This window comes from Scleropages formosus, chromosome 6, assembly GCF_900964775.1.
Source record: "Scleropages formosus chromosome 6, fSclFor1.1, whole genome shotgun sequence".
In the NCBI taxonomy this organism is placed as follows: Eukaryota; Metazoa; Chordata; class Actinopteri; order Osteoglossiformes; family Osteoglossidae; genus Scleropages; species Scleropages formosus.
This window is the reverse complement of record NC_041811.1, coordinates 24,774,397-24,789,626: the sequence shown is the minus strand read 5'-3', so window position 1 is coordinate 24,789,626 and position 15,230 is coordinate 24,774,397. Positions and strand designations below refer to the sequence as shown.

General features: G+C 39.6%; 2 protein-coding genes across 4 annotated transcripts in view; both read right to left on the bottom strand.

Moving 5' to 3' along the window:
- Positions 1-1,205, bottom strand: part of LOC108934741 (tyrosine-protein kinase JAK2-like) — a 42,190-nt gene extending 40,985 nt beyond the window's left edge. For all 3 annotated transcript variants that reach the window (XM_018752817.2, XM_018752808.2, XM_018752826.2), the window contains exon 1: positions 614-1,205. The gene's annotated coding sequence lies outside the window, so the exon portion shown is untranslated. The remainder of the gene's footprint in view (positions 1-613) is intronic.
- A 2,611-nt stretch (positions 1,206-3,816) lies between these two features.
- Positions 3,817-14,362, bottom strand: rcl1 (RNA terminal phosphate cyclase-like 1). The gene is made up of 9 exons (XM_018749169.2): positions 14,177-14,362; positions 13,676-13,747; positions 13,192-13,367; positions 12,922-12,996; positions 12,537-12,661; positions 12,280-12,405; positions 11,951-12,107; positions 7,495-7,598; positions 3,817-5,595 (listed from the first exon to the last, which is right to left on the bottom strand). The coding sequence occupies exons 1-9, from the start codon at positions 14,304-14,306 to the stop codon at positions 5,442-5,444; spliced, it is 1,119 nt and encodes a 372-aa protein (XP_018604685.1). The 5' UTR covers positions 14,307-14,362; the 3' UTR covers positions 3,817-5,441.
- Between the last annotated feature and the right edge of the window lie 868 nt (positions 14,363-15,230).

Here is a 15,230-nt window from a genome sequence, read left to right as displayed (position 1 = left end):
AAGTACCTTTTCTTTTCCGTAAATTAACGAAAAGCAGGTCCTTTACAAGAAGAAACGCGGGCAGAGAGAGCCGAACTAGCGAGGCTGGGCTGTACGGGGTTACACTTACTTTGACGGAAAAATGTAAAAATTGGCATTCTAAACCGAAATAAAACACAACAACTTACAACAACAATTCACCTTGGCAATAAATAAATGTGGCAGTAAACCCGTAGGTGGTGTGTTTAAAAGCCAAAGCCGGGACGGGAGTCCGAAAGAGAGACGACGACTTGACTGACGTGACGACCAGTCGGTTCCCGCACGAAGCGCCGAAACTCCCGCGGCTCGTGAACCCGCTCCGTAGGCTCCGGATAAGTGCAACCTACAGGTAAATGGGTGGCCGAGCAGTTAACTAAAGTGCTGACAGGTCCGACTAGTCGGAGGCCTCTGGCGGCGCAAAGCCAGAGTTACACAACAACACGGAAGAATAACATTATACGGTGTAACTTTAAGCACCATGTGAACCGCCGATCTTCGTGACGGGCACTAACTGACAGCGGAGACAGTTGGTTGGACGTTATTAACTAGGCGTCGGAAGAAGCCCGAACCCTCTGCCTCTCCCACACTTACTCACCTATGTCGTCGCTTCCAGCTTTTCCCCCAGAGTCACCGACTTCTCAGCAATGATCTCAAGTCAGTGTCTCTTCAGTTACCGTCTTCGGTCACCCTTTAAAAGTTCATTGGAAAGCGCGTCCCCGTTTCATTGTGCGGCGCCCCGTTCAACGTTCCGTCCAAACACGCGCGGCGCGCGCGCTGCCTCACTCTGCCGCCTAATTAGCGGAGACGGGGCGTTAATCCAGCGCGCTGTCCTTCCTCGGCCGCAGTGTGACGCGGTCGCGCCCCCGTCCTAATTCATCCGAACGCTTCTCTTCCCCCCCCCCCTGCGCGCACAAACACCGAAACGCGCACCTCGATTTGCGTCCGACTGCGACTCCTGCCAGTTCCGTGAAGTTTCGTTAGCTAGCACGCTAACTTCCGTTAGAACACAGGCACGCGACGGCGCACGGGCGTCCTCGAGATAGGCGAGGGCTGCCTTAAATATCAACTTTACCCTAGCTGTGGCTGAGTTTAACTTAAAAGCTGCCGGTCAAAAACAGAACAAAATAAACACTATGCGTTTGATACTGCAACCGTGCGGGTGCTGGGCTCTAGTGCGCAGGCACGGGAGAGGCGAGTTAGTGAGCGAAACGCTGATAGGCACGGAGCGGCCTGTGGGCGGACTGCGCGCCGTCGCTCGCATGCAGTACACCGCAATTGATGAATGAATAAATAATAATAATAATTAATTATTGTGATCACGCTGGAAAACCCTAGAAAACGCCCACAAAGACGTTTCCTCACTGCTAATCGCGTTTGACTGCAGCCCGATATTATCATTATGCATTATGCAATTTATATTATAATGGTGTCACAATCGCCGCTTCTTCTTGATTCATTCAGTGGATCTTACATTTTTTTTTTATTTAGCAGAAGTTTTTCTCCAAAGCGATTTCCAATGAATTCTATGTAGTGTTATCAACACCTTATAATATTCACCAAGAAGGTGATTTTACACTAGACACTACTTACTGGGTCACTCATCCATACATCTTGATAATTGGATCTTGAAAGTTAATGATCTACGACGAATCTTAAAACTTGCAGGGAAGCGTGAACAATTTGTTTTTTGTTTTTTTTTTTTTTTTCGTCTAAAAACGTCATTGTTAAGAGTTTGTTTTCCATTCACTGGTGTGGCTTTTCTAAGAAAATTTCTTGCCACTTCGGCACAACACGAGTCCACACTCCTCCTCCTGTGTGTGTGCTTCCATCCCAGGTAGAAAAATTCCCCTAGGCTAATGTATCAATGGGTAAATAACTCCAAGTTAACACCGTGGCTTGGAGAAAAGCGCCAGGAGCTAAATGAATAACTAAAGTAAATGTCCAGCGATTTGGACCCAAACTTTGAAACTACATCACATATATCATATATGCAATAGGAAATCCTTTATATTACATTTACTCGTGTAGCCGACTTACTACGTTAAGCTACTTACCATTATTTATACAGGTGGGTAATCACAGGAGCAGTTTGTACGTTGCTATGGTGCTACAGCTGGAGGTGGAACTCGAACCTGCGACTTTGGGGACCAAAGGCTTAAGGCAACAGCTCAACCACTACGCTCTACATTAAGAATTGAGTTTAATGACCTTGTTTTTATTAAAGTGGTTTATGTACTGTATCAGGTTTTTAGTTCATTTTTTTTACACATAGGACCTGAATTTGTCACTTTGCCTGCAGCCGGTGCCTCCAGATGGCGCGTTTCCACCCGTGACTTTCCACTCGTGATATTTTCCACCCGTACTAGTAGTCTAAATAAGTCCAATCATGTCCCCTATTTCCGTACCGTCTACTCAGTGTGAACAAACGGGGATCTCTTACTCTTTTGAGGTGTATTTTTACAAATCAGTGTCAACTTACTCTTTTCTTTGTTTTTCAGTTTATTACTGCATCCGTTTCAATGGCAGTGAGTGTGTATTGGTTGGTAAGGTCAGTATTAAAAGAATCTTTGCAAAAAAGAAGATTCAAAGAGTTAAAGAGTGTACACTACAAAAATGTATATATTGCACTGATCCTCATATTTGAAGTGTGGTCCATTTCTAGTAAGTCCAACTACAGATACATTTTAAATGTTGAAATTCTCAAAAAAAAAAAAAAAATTCAAAATAAGTAGTTGACCACTTCCTCTTACCACATGCGTCCCCTGTCAAAAAAAAGAAAAAAAAAAAAAGTTTCCTGCTTTTCTAACCCAAATCTTGTAACCTTAATTCAATTGAATTCTTGTAAGGTTCCATCAGAGCAAAAAATGTAACTTGTTTGAACAGTAAAGGATGTATTGTTACCAGCAAGGAAACACCCCACTAAGAGAAAAAAGACTTTAAAACCATATTGTGGAAGAAAATAATGAAGAGTTTCCTTGGTTACATGATCAGTTAGAAAAGTTTTAACCGTGGATGTAAAAATAATGTCGCCACAAGAATATTTTTTTGCACTGCTGGTGTGATTCCGGAGAGGTGTGGATGTAGTCTTACCACAATTAAGAACATATCACAATGGCATTTAAATGGACTGTGTAAGATATCTCCAGCAGGCCCCATTATTACTTCCATTCCTCAGTTATTGCTAATAAAGGCTTCAGAGGTGTCGCAGCAGAAATGGAAACGTTTGCTTAGCATATGGATTATATGTGTCACTTCCCTCATTTTTGTTTTGCAGCTGTAGTTGAACCAAAGAACTGTGTTGCAATGCTCACAAAATGTGGTCTAAGGGGCCACATGACTCAATCCATATTGTGGCCTGTGACTAATGTAAGAGGGAGCCATTTCCCACACACAAAATATACTCCTTATCCAGAGTTGCTGCAGAAAATGAAGCTGCTGGAAAATCAGCTAAAATTGTATTGCAGGTTCAGCAATAGCTGAGTGACGTTTTATAGCCTGTAACGGCAAATTAAATGTTTTATGGTTACACGAGAAGAATCGATACACACTTCCTGCCAATAACTAAGTCAAACCCTGACGTTAGCAACAGCCTGCTAGCTTCAGCTAAAAGAATTCTTGAGACTTGGCTTTAAAACCACTTTTAATTGGTATCTTTGGGCTCTGTGTTTTTAGTGAATGCAGTTGTTGGGTACTCACATCTTCTGGAAGAAATTTAAGTCAACAGATGACAATGATTAGGGTTTAAATTCTCTTGCATTCCTACAGTTAAGAAGAAAAGTAACTGACATAAGCAGCATCGCCAGCCCTGAGAATTTAATGAGCATTAGCTAGTAAAGATTTAAAAAAAACTGGAGAAATGAGAAGTATAAAGAACACACTTGACGTCACAAGCACATACAAGCATATTCATGCAAGATGGTTAATAAAATAATGCCTTATACCGGCATGTTTGAAATTACGTGTGCTCTGATAAACACGAGTCGCATTAAAGAATATTTAAAAATTTCTACAGATCACACATTTCAGTAGTTGTGAATGTAAAGATTCGTTTAAATGCTATTGTTTGGGTACAAGTTTGTTACGAAAGCATTATACAAGAAAAATCTTGTGTAACAGAGTAGTGAAAATTTTTAAAACAAATTAGTGTAAAAGACATCAACCTGAACCAACTGAAACAGTACACCATATTACTTCAAAAGTAATACACTTTAAGAGTATCATGCATATCCATAATTAATGTTTTTGTATTTTCATTCCTTCTACAAGTGTAATGATAGAGAGAATGTTGCATTGGTGAATATCGTAATGCTGAGGTATTTTGTAGAAACCATGGAGGAAACAACCACTTCTTTCTTTGAACACTTACTCAATAAGCTGGCCTTGGGATGGCAGTACAATATGCAACAAGAACGACCAAATGTTGAAGCTCTTCAGTGGAACCAAAGCATGCAAATATTAAGGCAGAGCATGGCGATTCAAGAAAGTGGTGGGTAAAAATTTCTAACCAGTTGCATTTGCATTTTTGCTCTCTGCTCACGTAGGACTCCTCTTAATATTTCTGCTTCCGTGACAGAGTACATGCGTCAGTACCTGCCACCAAACTTGCTTTCTGTCCATAATGTATCCAAGCTTGTGTTCAATGACCTGAATAACCATGGCCCAAAGTTAACAGTCCTTGATACGTTATGTATATATTTGTTAAACGCAAACCTGTTCCTTCAACTATTAATTTCACACAAAAGCCTGTGAACCAAATTTGCATAGCGAATTCTGTTCCATACAATATCGTTACTAAGCCATTACTAACACTTACCTTGAATCAAACTGTTAAAAACTAAAAGCAAGAGGTCCTTCTATAACATGATGAAAACATCTTTCTGCTGGTGCAAAACATATGCATTTAAAATGGTCAAATTTCCTCCTAAAAGAACCAATACGTACTAGCACTGAAGCTAAATAAAAGTATATTTGACAATGAAGGACATTATGATGCAAAGGAAGAAACACCAGCAGTGACAATGGCAGCAATCAGCCTGCCAGCTGGGAAATGTCATTTTACTTACCTATGTGAATTAAATTACATATATATAATATAGTAATAGTAACTAATAAGCACTGCAGCCTTTTCTAGTTGATAAAGTGATTCCTAAGAACACCTGAAGTTATCATTCAGTACTTGCTTCTCCCAAGGGTCAAACAGTCTTTGACTCATTCTCAATCTCTAAAAATATAAATGTAAATGAAGCAAAGGTCTTGTGGCTGACATTTTCAAATTGCTCTTGTTTTCACTAAAAATTCCCTTACATAAAAAACACACCTTAGTAAAAATGCACATTTACAAAAAAAAACCCACAATCAAGATCAATCAACACTCACTGTAAAATTGCAGGATGCAAGTGTGATTTTTATACAGGCTGTACATTTTATTTCAGAGTTTTGCTGATGTTTGCATAGCCAGCTCCCATGCAGGTCATCAGCACCTTGTCCCCTCCCCTGCGGCTCTCATCTTCCTGCTTCTGAACTTCTATTTTGAACATGATCTGGAAGAAGTCACGGATATGCCGCAAGAACTCTCTCCTGGAAGGCAAAGGTGACAGCAGTAAGCCAGGGTCCGCCAGGTTGGGCCTGCTGCTCAGAAGGAACCAGATTCTGTGTGTGACAGTCATAAGACATACAGATATGCACAATTCTCAGAGCAAACAATTAAAATCCAAAGTTTTCTTCCAATAAAAATTGTGGTTTGTCACTTGAGGGGGGTGTGGTGGCGCAGTGGGTTGGACCACAGTCCTGCTCTTCGGTGGGTCTGGGGTTCGAGTCCCGCTTGGGGTGCCTTGCGACGGACTGGCGTCCCGTCCTGGGTGTGTCCCCTCCCCCTCCAGCCTTACACCCTGTGTTACCGGGTAGGCTCCGGTTCCCCGTGACCCCATATGGGACAAGCGGTTCTGAAAATGTGTGTGTGTGTGTGTGTGTGGTTTGTCACTTTTCAGTCAGCATTACTTCAACCAACCAACGGTAGGAAGGGCAAGGCAGTTACAGAACAGTGTGGAGAACAGGGGTACGGTAACCTTTGCTGTGCCCTTACTAACACAAACAATAAAAGAGTATATTTAAACAGCTAGTCAATTCAGGTGAAAGACAATTTTGCCTCATCATGCTTTGAAAAACAGTTTCAGCACAAAAAAGCTCAGGAATATCTAAAAAAAAAAATAAGAAAAGCAGGCCAAGAAACCAAAAGCAAGCTATAATAATCATTCTATCCATTAAAAAAAACAGACAAAACAGCAGATTTGCACACATGATGACTGAAGAGACTGAGCACAGGCTGAAGATGTCCCAGAAATCTTTGGGATGGCACTGCCAATCTTCAGTTATCATAGTACTGTACTTTAGAGGGACACAGCACCGGTACCATGACAACTGAAAATGGACAGTTCATGCTCCAATTCATCTGGAGAATGTCAGCTCAGAGTTTCATTTTACAGAAGTTCATGAACTTCAGACTACTCTTACGCAGCAAAAAAAAAAAAGTGGAAAAGAATTATGAGATTATTCCATCTTACAACTTTTACATCACAGCACAACCAAATCCAAATGTGTCACAAATCCTAGAATTAGGATTTCAGCTTAAGTGTTAACAGTTTTGTGTTGGATTTCAGAATACGGACACATTCTAAAGCCAAGTTGCCAAAAATGCATAATGCTGAACTAAAACACTTCACAGTGCTAAATATAGTGGTTCCCAGTCCTGTTGCATTAGTTGTACCACAGGCCTGCTGCACTGACCATTGGACTTGACCATTAACTGCTAACTGCTTAAATTCCAAATCAAAAAGTTTATGCATTTAAATTTATTAAACAAATGGTGATACTTGTGCTAGTATAAAAGAACATCTTTGGTGCAAGTATGTTGTATGCTTCTATCACTTTGATGAAATTCTCTTGTATGGACAAGCCATCCTCCCTTCTGAACTGTTCTTTAATGTCATGAAGTAAAAATCTCTGTTGTTGAAAGTAGCATACTACTGCAAAATTAAAATTATAAATGAAAAAAGGTTTATTAAAAAACTACTTATGAGAGCTGCATTTGAGGTGTACTTTTTAAATGCAGGTATTTTTTCCAAAAGTCATCATGTTGAGCACCCAAGAGAATGCATGTTCTTAGTATTCTCAGCTTATTTCAAGTTTTCACGTGTACAGGTTGAAAGTATTTGTCTACAGTGCTCTATGGTGATGAAAACTTAGTTTTAGAATTGGTTCTAGACTTCAGTGGTTGTAGTTGAAGTTGACCAAGTTAAGCCCCATTTAGAATTAAATGATTTAGAATTACAAATTCCATGAAGAGGGGCAAAAGTTAGGTGCAAACAGTATGTAAATGATTTTCCAAGAAACTGTTTACCAACCACACATGGAATTTCATGCGATCAGAGGGAACTTTGGATCGTGAGGTCTGCCAGGTCCTGTAGAAAAATAACTTACGTGTAGGGGGACAGCGGGCCCAGCAGTAATTTGGACACATCTTGCTGGCCCAGGGTCATGTAGAGAAGTGCCAGGCTCTGATTGGTCGAGTCCACACAACCGCCCTGAAACGGAGCGACCCCATTGGTTACTGCCAGTCCTTCTGAATAAAGAAGGTGAGCGCCAAGATTCTCACGACCAACTCACAATTGACACACCTGTGGTCTGCTAAGAACATCACGGAAGCAAAGTTACCCACATATTAGTATGAAACTGTCTACATTTAGCAGATGATGCAATACATTTGTCGTATAAGGAGGAAAGACTTCAGTTCAAAAGCTGACGGAAAGTCAACATTCTAAGTCATTCAGGGCTCTGCATACTTTCAATTACTTATGGACAGAGAGGAGAGTTAGTAAGTTGCCTTGGCTGGGATACTCATCACGTGCCCATCTTCTCCCTGGCCTATGACCATGCGTTACTGCTCAACATCTGGTCAGCATGAGTATGATTTAATCATGTACTTACTGACAAGAACTGAAAAGACGTTGTGTAGAGATACAATTTCTAGTTTAGTGACTCACCAGAATACTTTCTGGGACACCACGTGTGATATGGAGGGGGGGAAAAAAAAAAAAAGGGCTAAAGTTATACTTTTTTAAAACAGTCCATAAAATAATGCAGAGACTGTTGGTTATGGTTCCACAAAGTTTCATGATGTCAAATTCCAGTGGTGAAAAAGAACCTGTGCACATAACACAGGTGCTGATTAATTCAACTACAGCAATTTATGCAGGAAAATCTAATAATATCAAGGACCATTCTATCAAAACAAGTGAAACGTAAATTCTGATAAATGCTTTAGCAAATACCTGGAGTGAACAGTACCAATGTGCAAAAGGCAATATATTTATCTGCCATTTCAGTAAGGTCTCCACAGGTTCCAAAGCTTTCAGTACCACTGACAAGTATATAAAAAGAAGCATCACTTCACACACAAAAAATATAACTGAATACCTTTACCCGAATACCTAAAACTAATAACTGCATTGTCAAATTAAGGTAATGGAAAAAATACCCACTGGCTTTAGTTAACCAGAAAAAAAATACCCCATTCATTGAAGCCATTGACTGATTCAGTACTAACGAGTTTAAGACTTGCATTAACCCCCAAAAATCCACCTAATTTCCAAAACCGCCCCAAATAAAATGAACAAAAACAACACCTCGACACAAGTGTACAACAAAAAGAACTAGAACTCACACACTTCCGGTGGAAAATGCTACTTGTCTCTATGAAACACACAGCCCTCTAAAAGAAAAGAAGTCCAAGTCAGGGTCACTAGTACTGCTGAAGTACACTTTAGCACACTGGCACTATAAAGTGAGTATGGGGTCGGGGGGGCATTCACCAAGTCTCTAATGGAAGTGCAATCACCTTAAACTCCAAACAGCTGGAAAGTCTCTTAAAAAGTCCCTAGAATTCACTGGCATAAAGCCAAACTCCAATTTCGGTTGATATGTAATTATGTAAGCATATTAATGGATCCTATGACATTTCTGCTACTTTCACAAAAAAAAAAAAAAACCCAACTGTAAGCCTATCCATTGGCTTAGCTCAGTTCATTTCACCTTGGTATTTGAAATATTAAACCTTCTGGTCATTTTCACAAAGTTCACTTTAAAATAAATAAATAAATAAATTAAAAATAATAATAATTCTACATTACCAATGAATGTAAACATTCTCTAACACTGAAAATGCATAATTATGCACAGAACTGACTCTCCCAAGAAGTGCGCAGCACACAGTCATCACTGTGGTTCATTCAGTTGCAAAAAAGGCTTCCCTCAAAGTGATGCCACATCACTGGCAATAGGACAGCTGAACAATATTGTCATACAAGATCATTAAAGATCAATGCAGCAGTCCAGCTTGAGAAGACATGTATTCTTTCAGCACTGCAGAAAACTGGCTTCACAACATGAGGAGCTCTGCAGGGTCAGAGGAGACCTCTCTGCATGCTTAAATCCAGCTTGTCACAACTCCTCTTCAACTCTCCACTGCTCTGTCCTCAGATGGCTTAGCATCCAGGGACCAATTTTTAGGTGAGCAAGGATGACAGATGGGATCGGAGAACTGTCCCAAATTACCATGCACTACAATGCATTCATGACAACTTCTCCTTGACACAGTCATAAAATCAGTAAAAGAAATGAAGATATTTCTTCATACTGTAGTTTTACCCCTTGCCTCCTGCTCAAAGAATTAGAAAACAGTACCAAGGAACTAACAAAAATCCCTGAGTATATGAATGCAAGGCCACAAAAGCAGATGTAACAGAGGGGCTCAAGAAGTCAAATATTATTCTTGAAACAAGGATATATACCTAAAAAAAAGTAAAAGGAATGACACATCGCACAGAACTTACACTAACCTGTGACTCCTGTAGACTGTCAGTCCTGTAGCTCCTGTTTACTATGACTTACCACAGCTATTGATTAACTATAAACCAAACATTGCTGGCAGTTATGTCTACGAGGGTACACCAGGCTACCCATTTCAAACATTAACAGTTCTCAGCAAGGCTTGATATCCTTCAGCTACCCCCAACTCCCACTCCAGCCGATCCCTCGATCACTAACCAATGGAGTGAGCCGCACCAGGGCCTACGCTGAAAAGAGGCACAACAACATTCGCCATTCAGAACGAATCAGCAAATTCTGTGCACTAACCAGACTCACATGCCTCCACAACCAGGCAATTCAAGGCTAATTTAATATTACTTATGCATTTTTTTGCCATGTCTTCAGAGAAGTCAGTTCTGTGACACAGATCCTTGTCTTTGAGACACAGTGTCTTTTGGAAGAAACCCTTTTTCCCCTCATTTCTTATGCAGAAAGTCATTTGCTGTTTTATGTACACTCCGTATGTAATACTCATTTTCAATGTTTAATGACCGTTTCTGGCATACGACCACTTCAAGTTAGGTTATGAAATGATCCGATTTAGTAATACAAGTGTGATATTGCCTAATGCAATTCAAGCACTATTTATTAAATACATACGCACACTGAAAAAACTTTACAACATATGTTAGAAGTCTTAAGTAGGTTATCTTTATTTGTTATCAATAACTGCTTGTCAAATGCAAATTCACAGTGGTCTGCAGCCTACCCTGGAAGGACAAGGTACGGGCCAGGGTTTGAAACCACACTGAAGACATGAACTGCTGAAGTTTTGCTAATATTCAATTTTTTTAAACATATTTTTATGCTTACTCAAAGTAAACAAATTAAACAGAAATGAAACAGGAGCGCTAAATAGCGGAAGGATGATTATAGCATGCTTCATGTCCTACACTACAATGATTCTCTGCCCAGTTGAGTAATTTCCAATGTATATCTCTACATGTGTTAGTTGGCTGTGCAACATACCCTGAATCCCTGCCAAAAACAGTAAGTCACATGGTATGTGGAGAACTCCAGATAAATGCAGGAGCTGCATGTCTGTCGCTGTAGGCAATCTGAACCGTGCATACACTTGTGGGTTCCGTAAGCGTGATGGTAGTTGGTAAAGTACTTATCCATGCCGGTGAACAAAACAGAATTTGACAGGGTTGTAACTGGACTGGAAAAAACATTTAAGTAACTACGCTTCTGTTCAGCAGGCTGCAGAACAAATAGTTCCCTACTGCTATAATCTTGAGCAAAAAATGAATATGAAATGTCTTGTGAACTACTAAACAATGAACCCTGAGCTAAATACTTAAAAATACTTAATAATTACTCATTATTTCTTTAAGTAAAAATTCATTACAGTGACATTTAGAATTAAATCAGAATTACACCTGTTCCGTCTACTGAGGAATGCTGTAGAAGGTCTTACTGAAATAAATCACAACCCTCTTGCACTTTTTAATTACTTAATCACTTGAAAATTTCAACTCTATATCTAATTAAGACTCACTTGCAGCATAAAAATACTTTTTTTTTTTTACCATAGTCTCAAAAAACTAATATCAGCAGTAAAGAAAATGAAATGAAAATGTGTACAGTGGGTGAATCAAAAGTGAATAAGACATTTTTCAAAATAACTTCAACTGAGTTCTGATTTCTCATATCTGTAGAAAGTAAGTAAAAAGCTGTGCTGGGAAGAACTGTTAGTTCAAGGAAAACAAAATTTATACTACCCCCACATTCAATGTGCAATTATCTCCAGGAAAATAATCACAAGTAAATTCAGAACTCCGTTGCATCTTTGAGTCCCTTGCCAGACCAAAAAAAGTTGTGATAAATGTGCATGCACTCAGTATGCTAAGTGTATCCAGAGAGTGATCATAAAGCAAAAGGAACTGTAAGTATCAGTGGATTATAATCCAGGATATTGCATCAAGTGTCTTGCAGGAGCATAAACCTGCAACCTCCAAGTGATCTTAAGAACAACAGTCTTAATTAATGCAAAATGAATGCTCACCCTATACACCTCCTCCAGCAGAAGTTTGGCACAGTTGCAACCCAGGTCCTCAGGGAGCATGGGGCTACCTTGGCCCTGGGGGTTGGAGGCAAGTTCTGCACTCAGGAACATGCCATTGGTGGACTCTGCTACTAGTGCCAAGCCAAAGCCTGGGGACCTAGGGGAAAAAAAGGACACTAAATAGGATCAATAAAGTATGGCATAAAGGCAGTAATTTACTTGTTCTGACTGAAGCAAGACAAAAGAAAAAAAAAAATCCCCCCTGGAGGGATCACAGTCTTATAAAGTGTCACCATCTAGTGGCCAGTTAGTGCTGCAAACAAACTCACTTGCCAGCATTTCCACCCTTCATGTGGTCAGTATAGATGTAAATGTCTGGGATGAATTTGTTCAAAATACTCCGGGCGGAATCCACAATTCTGTTTGCAATCTGTGGTGAAACCCTGACAGAATATCTGATTTTAACAGTCAAGGTGATATAGTTAAATTAAACAAAGGACTGTAATTTGTATGCAAAGAAGTTAAATGCAATGTTAAATGAGTCCATAACATGAGCAGGTTATTCAAAATCACTAGAAGAGGATACGCAGTTCCCCGAATCCTCTTGATTTTTCCAGGGTCTGTCAGCTGGACAGGTCGGATGGTTCTGCGAACAGGACAGGTAAACAGGACTTCCCCTCCTCCTCCTGGTGGCATCCCCCTCTTCATGATCTGTAGACATTACACACATGTGCACACCACACATATTCACCACTGTGAACAAATTCCCCATAAACATCTCATTAATGCACTGTTTAGGAAAAAACAAAGCTGAACAGACGTTTTTTTTCCATTGTAGGTCATTTTCCTTACTGCTACCATCTCATTACGAACCACAAAATTTAATACAGAAGCAGATGAATGCAGGAGTGCAAATCCAGTTCTTTAAAAGTGAACAAATACCATGAAAATTTTAATAGCAGAGTCCCCACCTTTAGTTCAAGACCTTCCCCATCAATTCCAAAACTCTTCATTAGGGGAATGGACGTCACCTTCAACGTGTCCACCTAGTTTACAGACAAATCACTATTACTCTTATGAGTATTACATACTTCTTATATAGCGGGTCAGAAAATAATACAGCTATTAGATGCTCCATTGTAGCAGTTGTAAAAAAAGTTACCCACAGTATGAACATGAATCGTGTTGCAGATACAGCAGTGTGAAGAATTATTTTCTGAGGCTGATGCAGCTGGACTTACTGATGGGTCTTTTTGGTCATTGGTGACACCCCTCAGGACAGCACGCAAAGGTTTCTTCATGAAGGGTGCAAGCATCAGGAGCGCCTCAAGATAATAGCCTATAGAGCGCTGGGGGTTACACTCATGCTCCACCTGGCCACCAAACAGCAGGCCTGGCTGGTAGTAGAGGACTGTACCTGATGGTGGGAGAGAACATATGACACCATATTAAGACGCCTTGAAAAAAGATGGCTTTCACAATCACTTGAAAGTTAAATTTAGTCATTTATTAAAATGACACAATTCCAAGTTCCAACATCAAAATTATATTAAAGTGTAGATCTGGGAGAAAAAGTAGACAAGACCAGAGAATATCATGACCTCTGAGTTTCCAATCTTTGGCTTAATTTAAATACTGTAATTACTAAACCATAATAACTACCATTTATTTTGAGCAGCACTAAAGGTCAGAAGAACATTCTAGTTAGATTCTTGACAAAATTACCTGTTTGATTAATTTCAATTCTGGTGCCATTGGTAATTTTGTCCATAAGCCTTATAAAGCTGGCTTCAAAATCTGTGAAAAATACATAAACAGTCAAACATACAACAATAAATCCAACTACCATGCCACTTTTGCAAAATATACAGAATGTACATCCTAATAAGTTAACTGTGAAAATTATAGTCCAAAAAAAACGAAGAAATTTGTTAATTTATAATTATCACAACTTAATTAATTAATGACCTGATGAATATGATTTTAGACATGCCACATGTGACAATGCCCGCGTAATCCGATAGACTCATGATAGAGCAGAAATCACCACTTAAACGATGGCATGATTTTATAAACAAGCTGCGTCTGCACATCCCATTTCTGGGAAGTTTCTGAGATATAACTCTGCAAAACCAAGAACTGCGTAGTACTAGTAGTAGCGAGGCCAGAGTGAGAGATTCTCTCTCTGCAGGCTGCTCTTCTCTGACTTGGCCGCGTTCAACATACCTTGAAGTCCAGGACTGTCATCTTTCGAACGTATGTTTTTGATTTTGACCCATTTCCCACTCAGTGTGGATAGAACAAGTCTCTGCCTGAAGAAATTACACCCTTCATATGTGAGCCCCTGGCTCGCCATATTGTTGTTGCTTCAGTTTTATTAGCATCCACGTGTTTTGGAAACCAGTCCAGGAAGTGCACCGGAAACAAGAGTTTTAGCCAGTACGGGCTGCCATGATGGACAAACATCACCAACTCCCCGGTTTCATTTTCTTAACAGCAGATGTCGCGCTATGAATTGTCTAAGTTCCAACGTTACATGCGGGAATGGCGCAAAACGAGTTAAATGTTCAACATAAAATTACAATAAAACTAAACAATTTATTGGAAAAACCCATTATAAGGTCAGAACAATATCTGAAATTATTTAACCGACATTCTAGCAGTCTTTTAAACAATATGACATATGATCTCGACATAACTATCCAAACTACTTTCTTTCATAATATTCTCATTCTTACCCAGTGGAAAAATAGATTCAGATAGTCGTTACACATTCAGTCATAATTTCCTGCAACGTTGCTGAAAATATTCATACTCCAAACATGTACTAAGATTATTAAAAAGGGGGGGTAGGGGGTCGGTAATTGGCTTTATCTGGAAAAGCTATAAAAAATGCAAACTTTGGTACCTAGTCTAGTGGGGTCAAAGACCAAAAGACTCAAATCTGGTGTTAAGATAAACTCTAAGTATCGTTATGGCTCCATATAGAATATTTGCATGTTTACTACTTTTCCTTATAATCATGAAGCTACTTACTTTTGCATGCTAAACATGATCGTAACAATAAGTCAGGTTTAACACATTTCAGTGAGCTTTTTCATAGTGATCTTTGCTGAAAAATTTGAGTAATCGAGTAAGTTAGTTCTTTCTATTAATCGTGTTTTTTTTTTTTTTTTTTTTGTAATCCAAGATCCATTAATCTCACTAAGAATCTGAACTCTGACTTTAAATTGACAGCGATGAGGCCGCCGCAGTTCACCAAGCTCCACCAACGTTACAT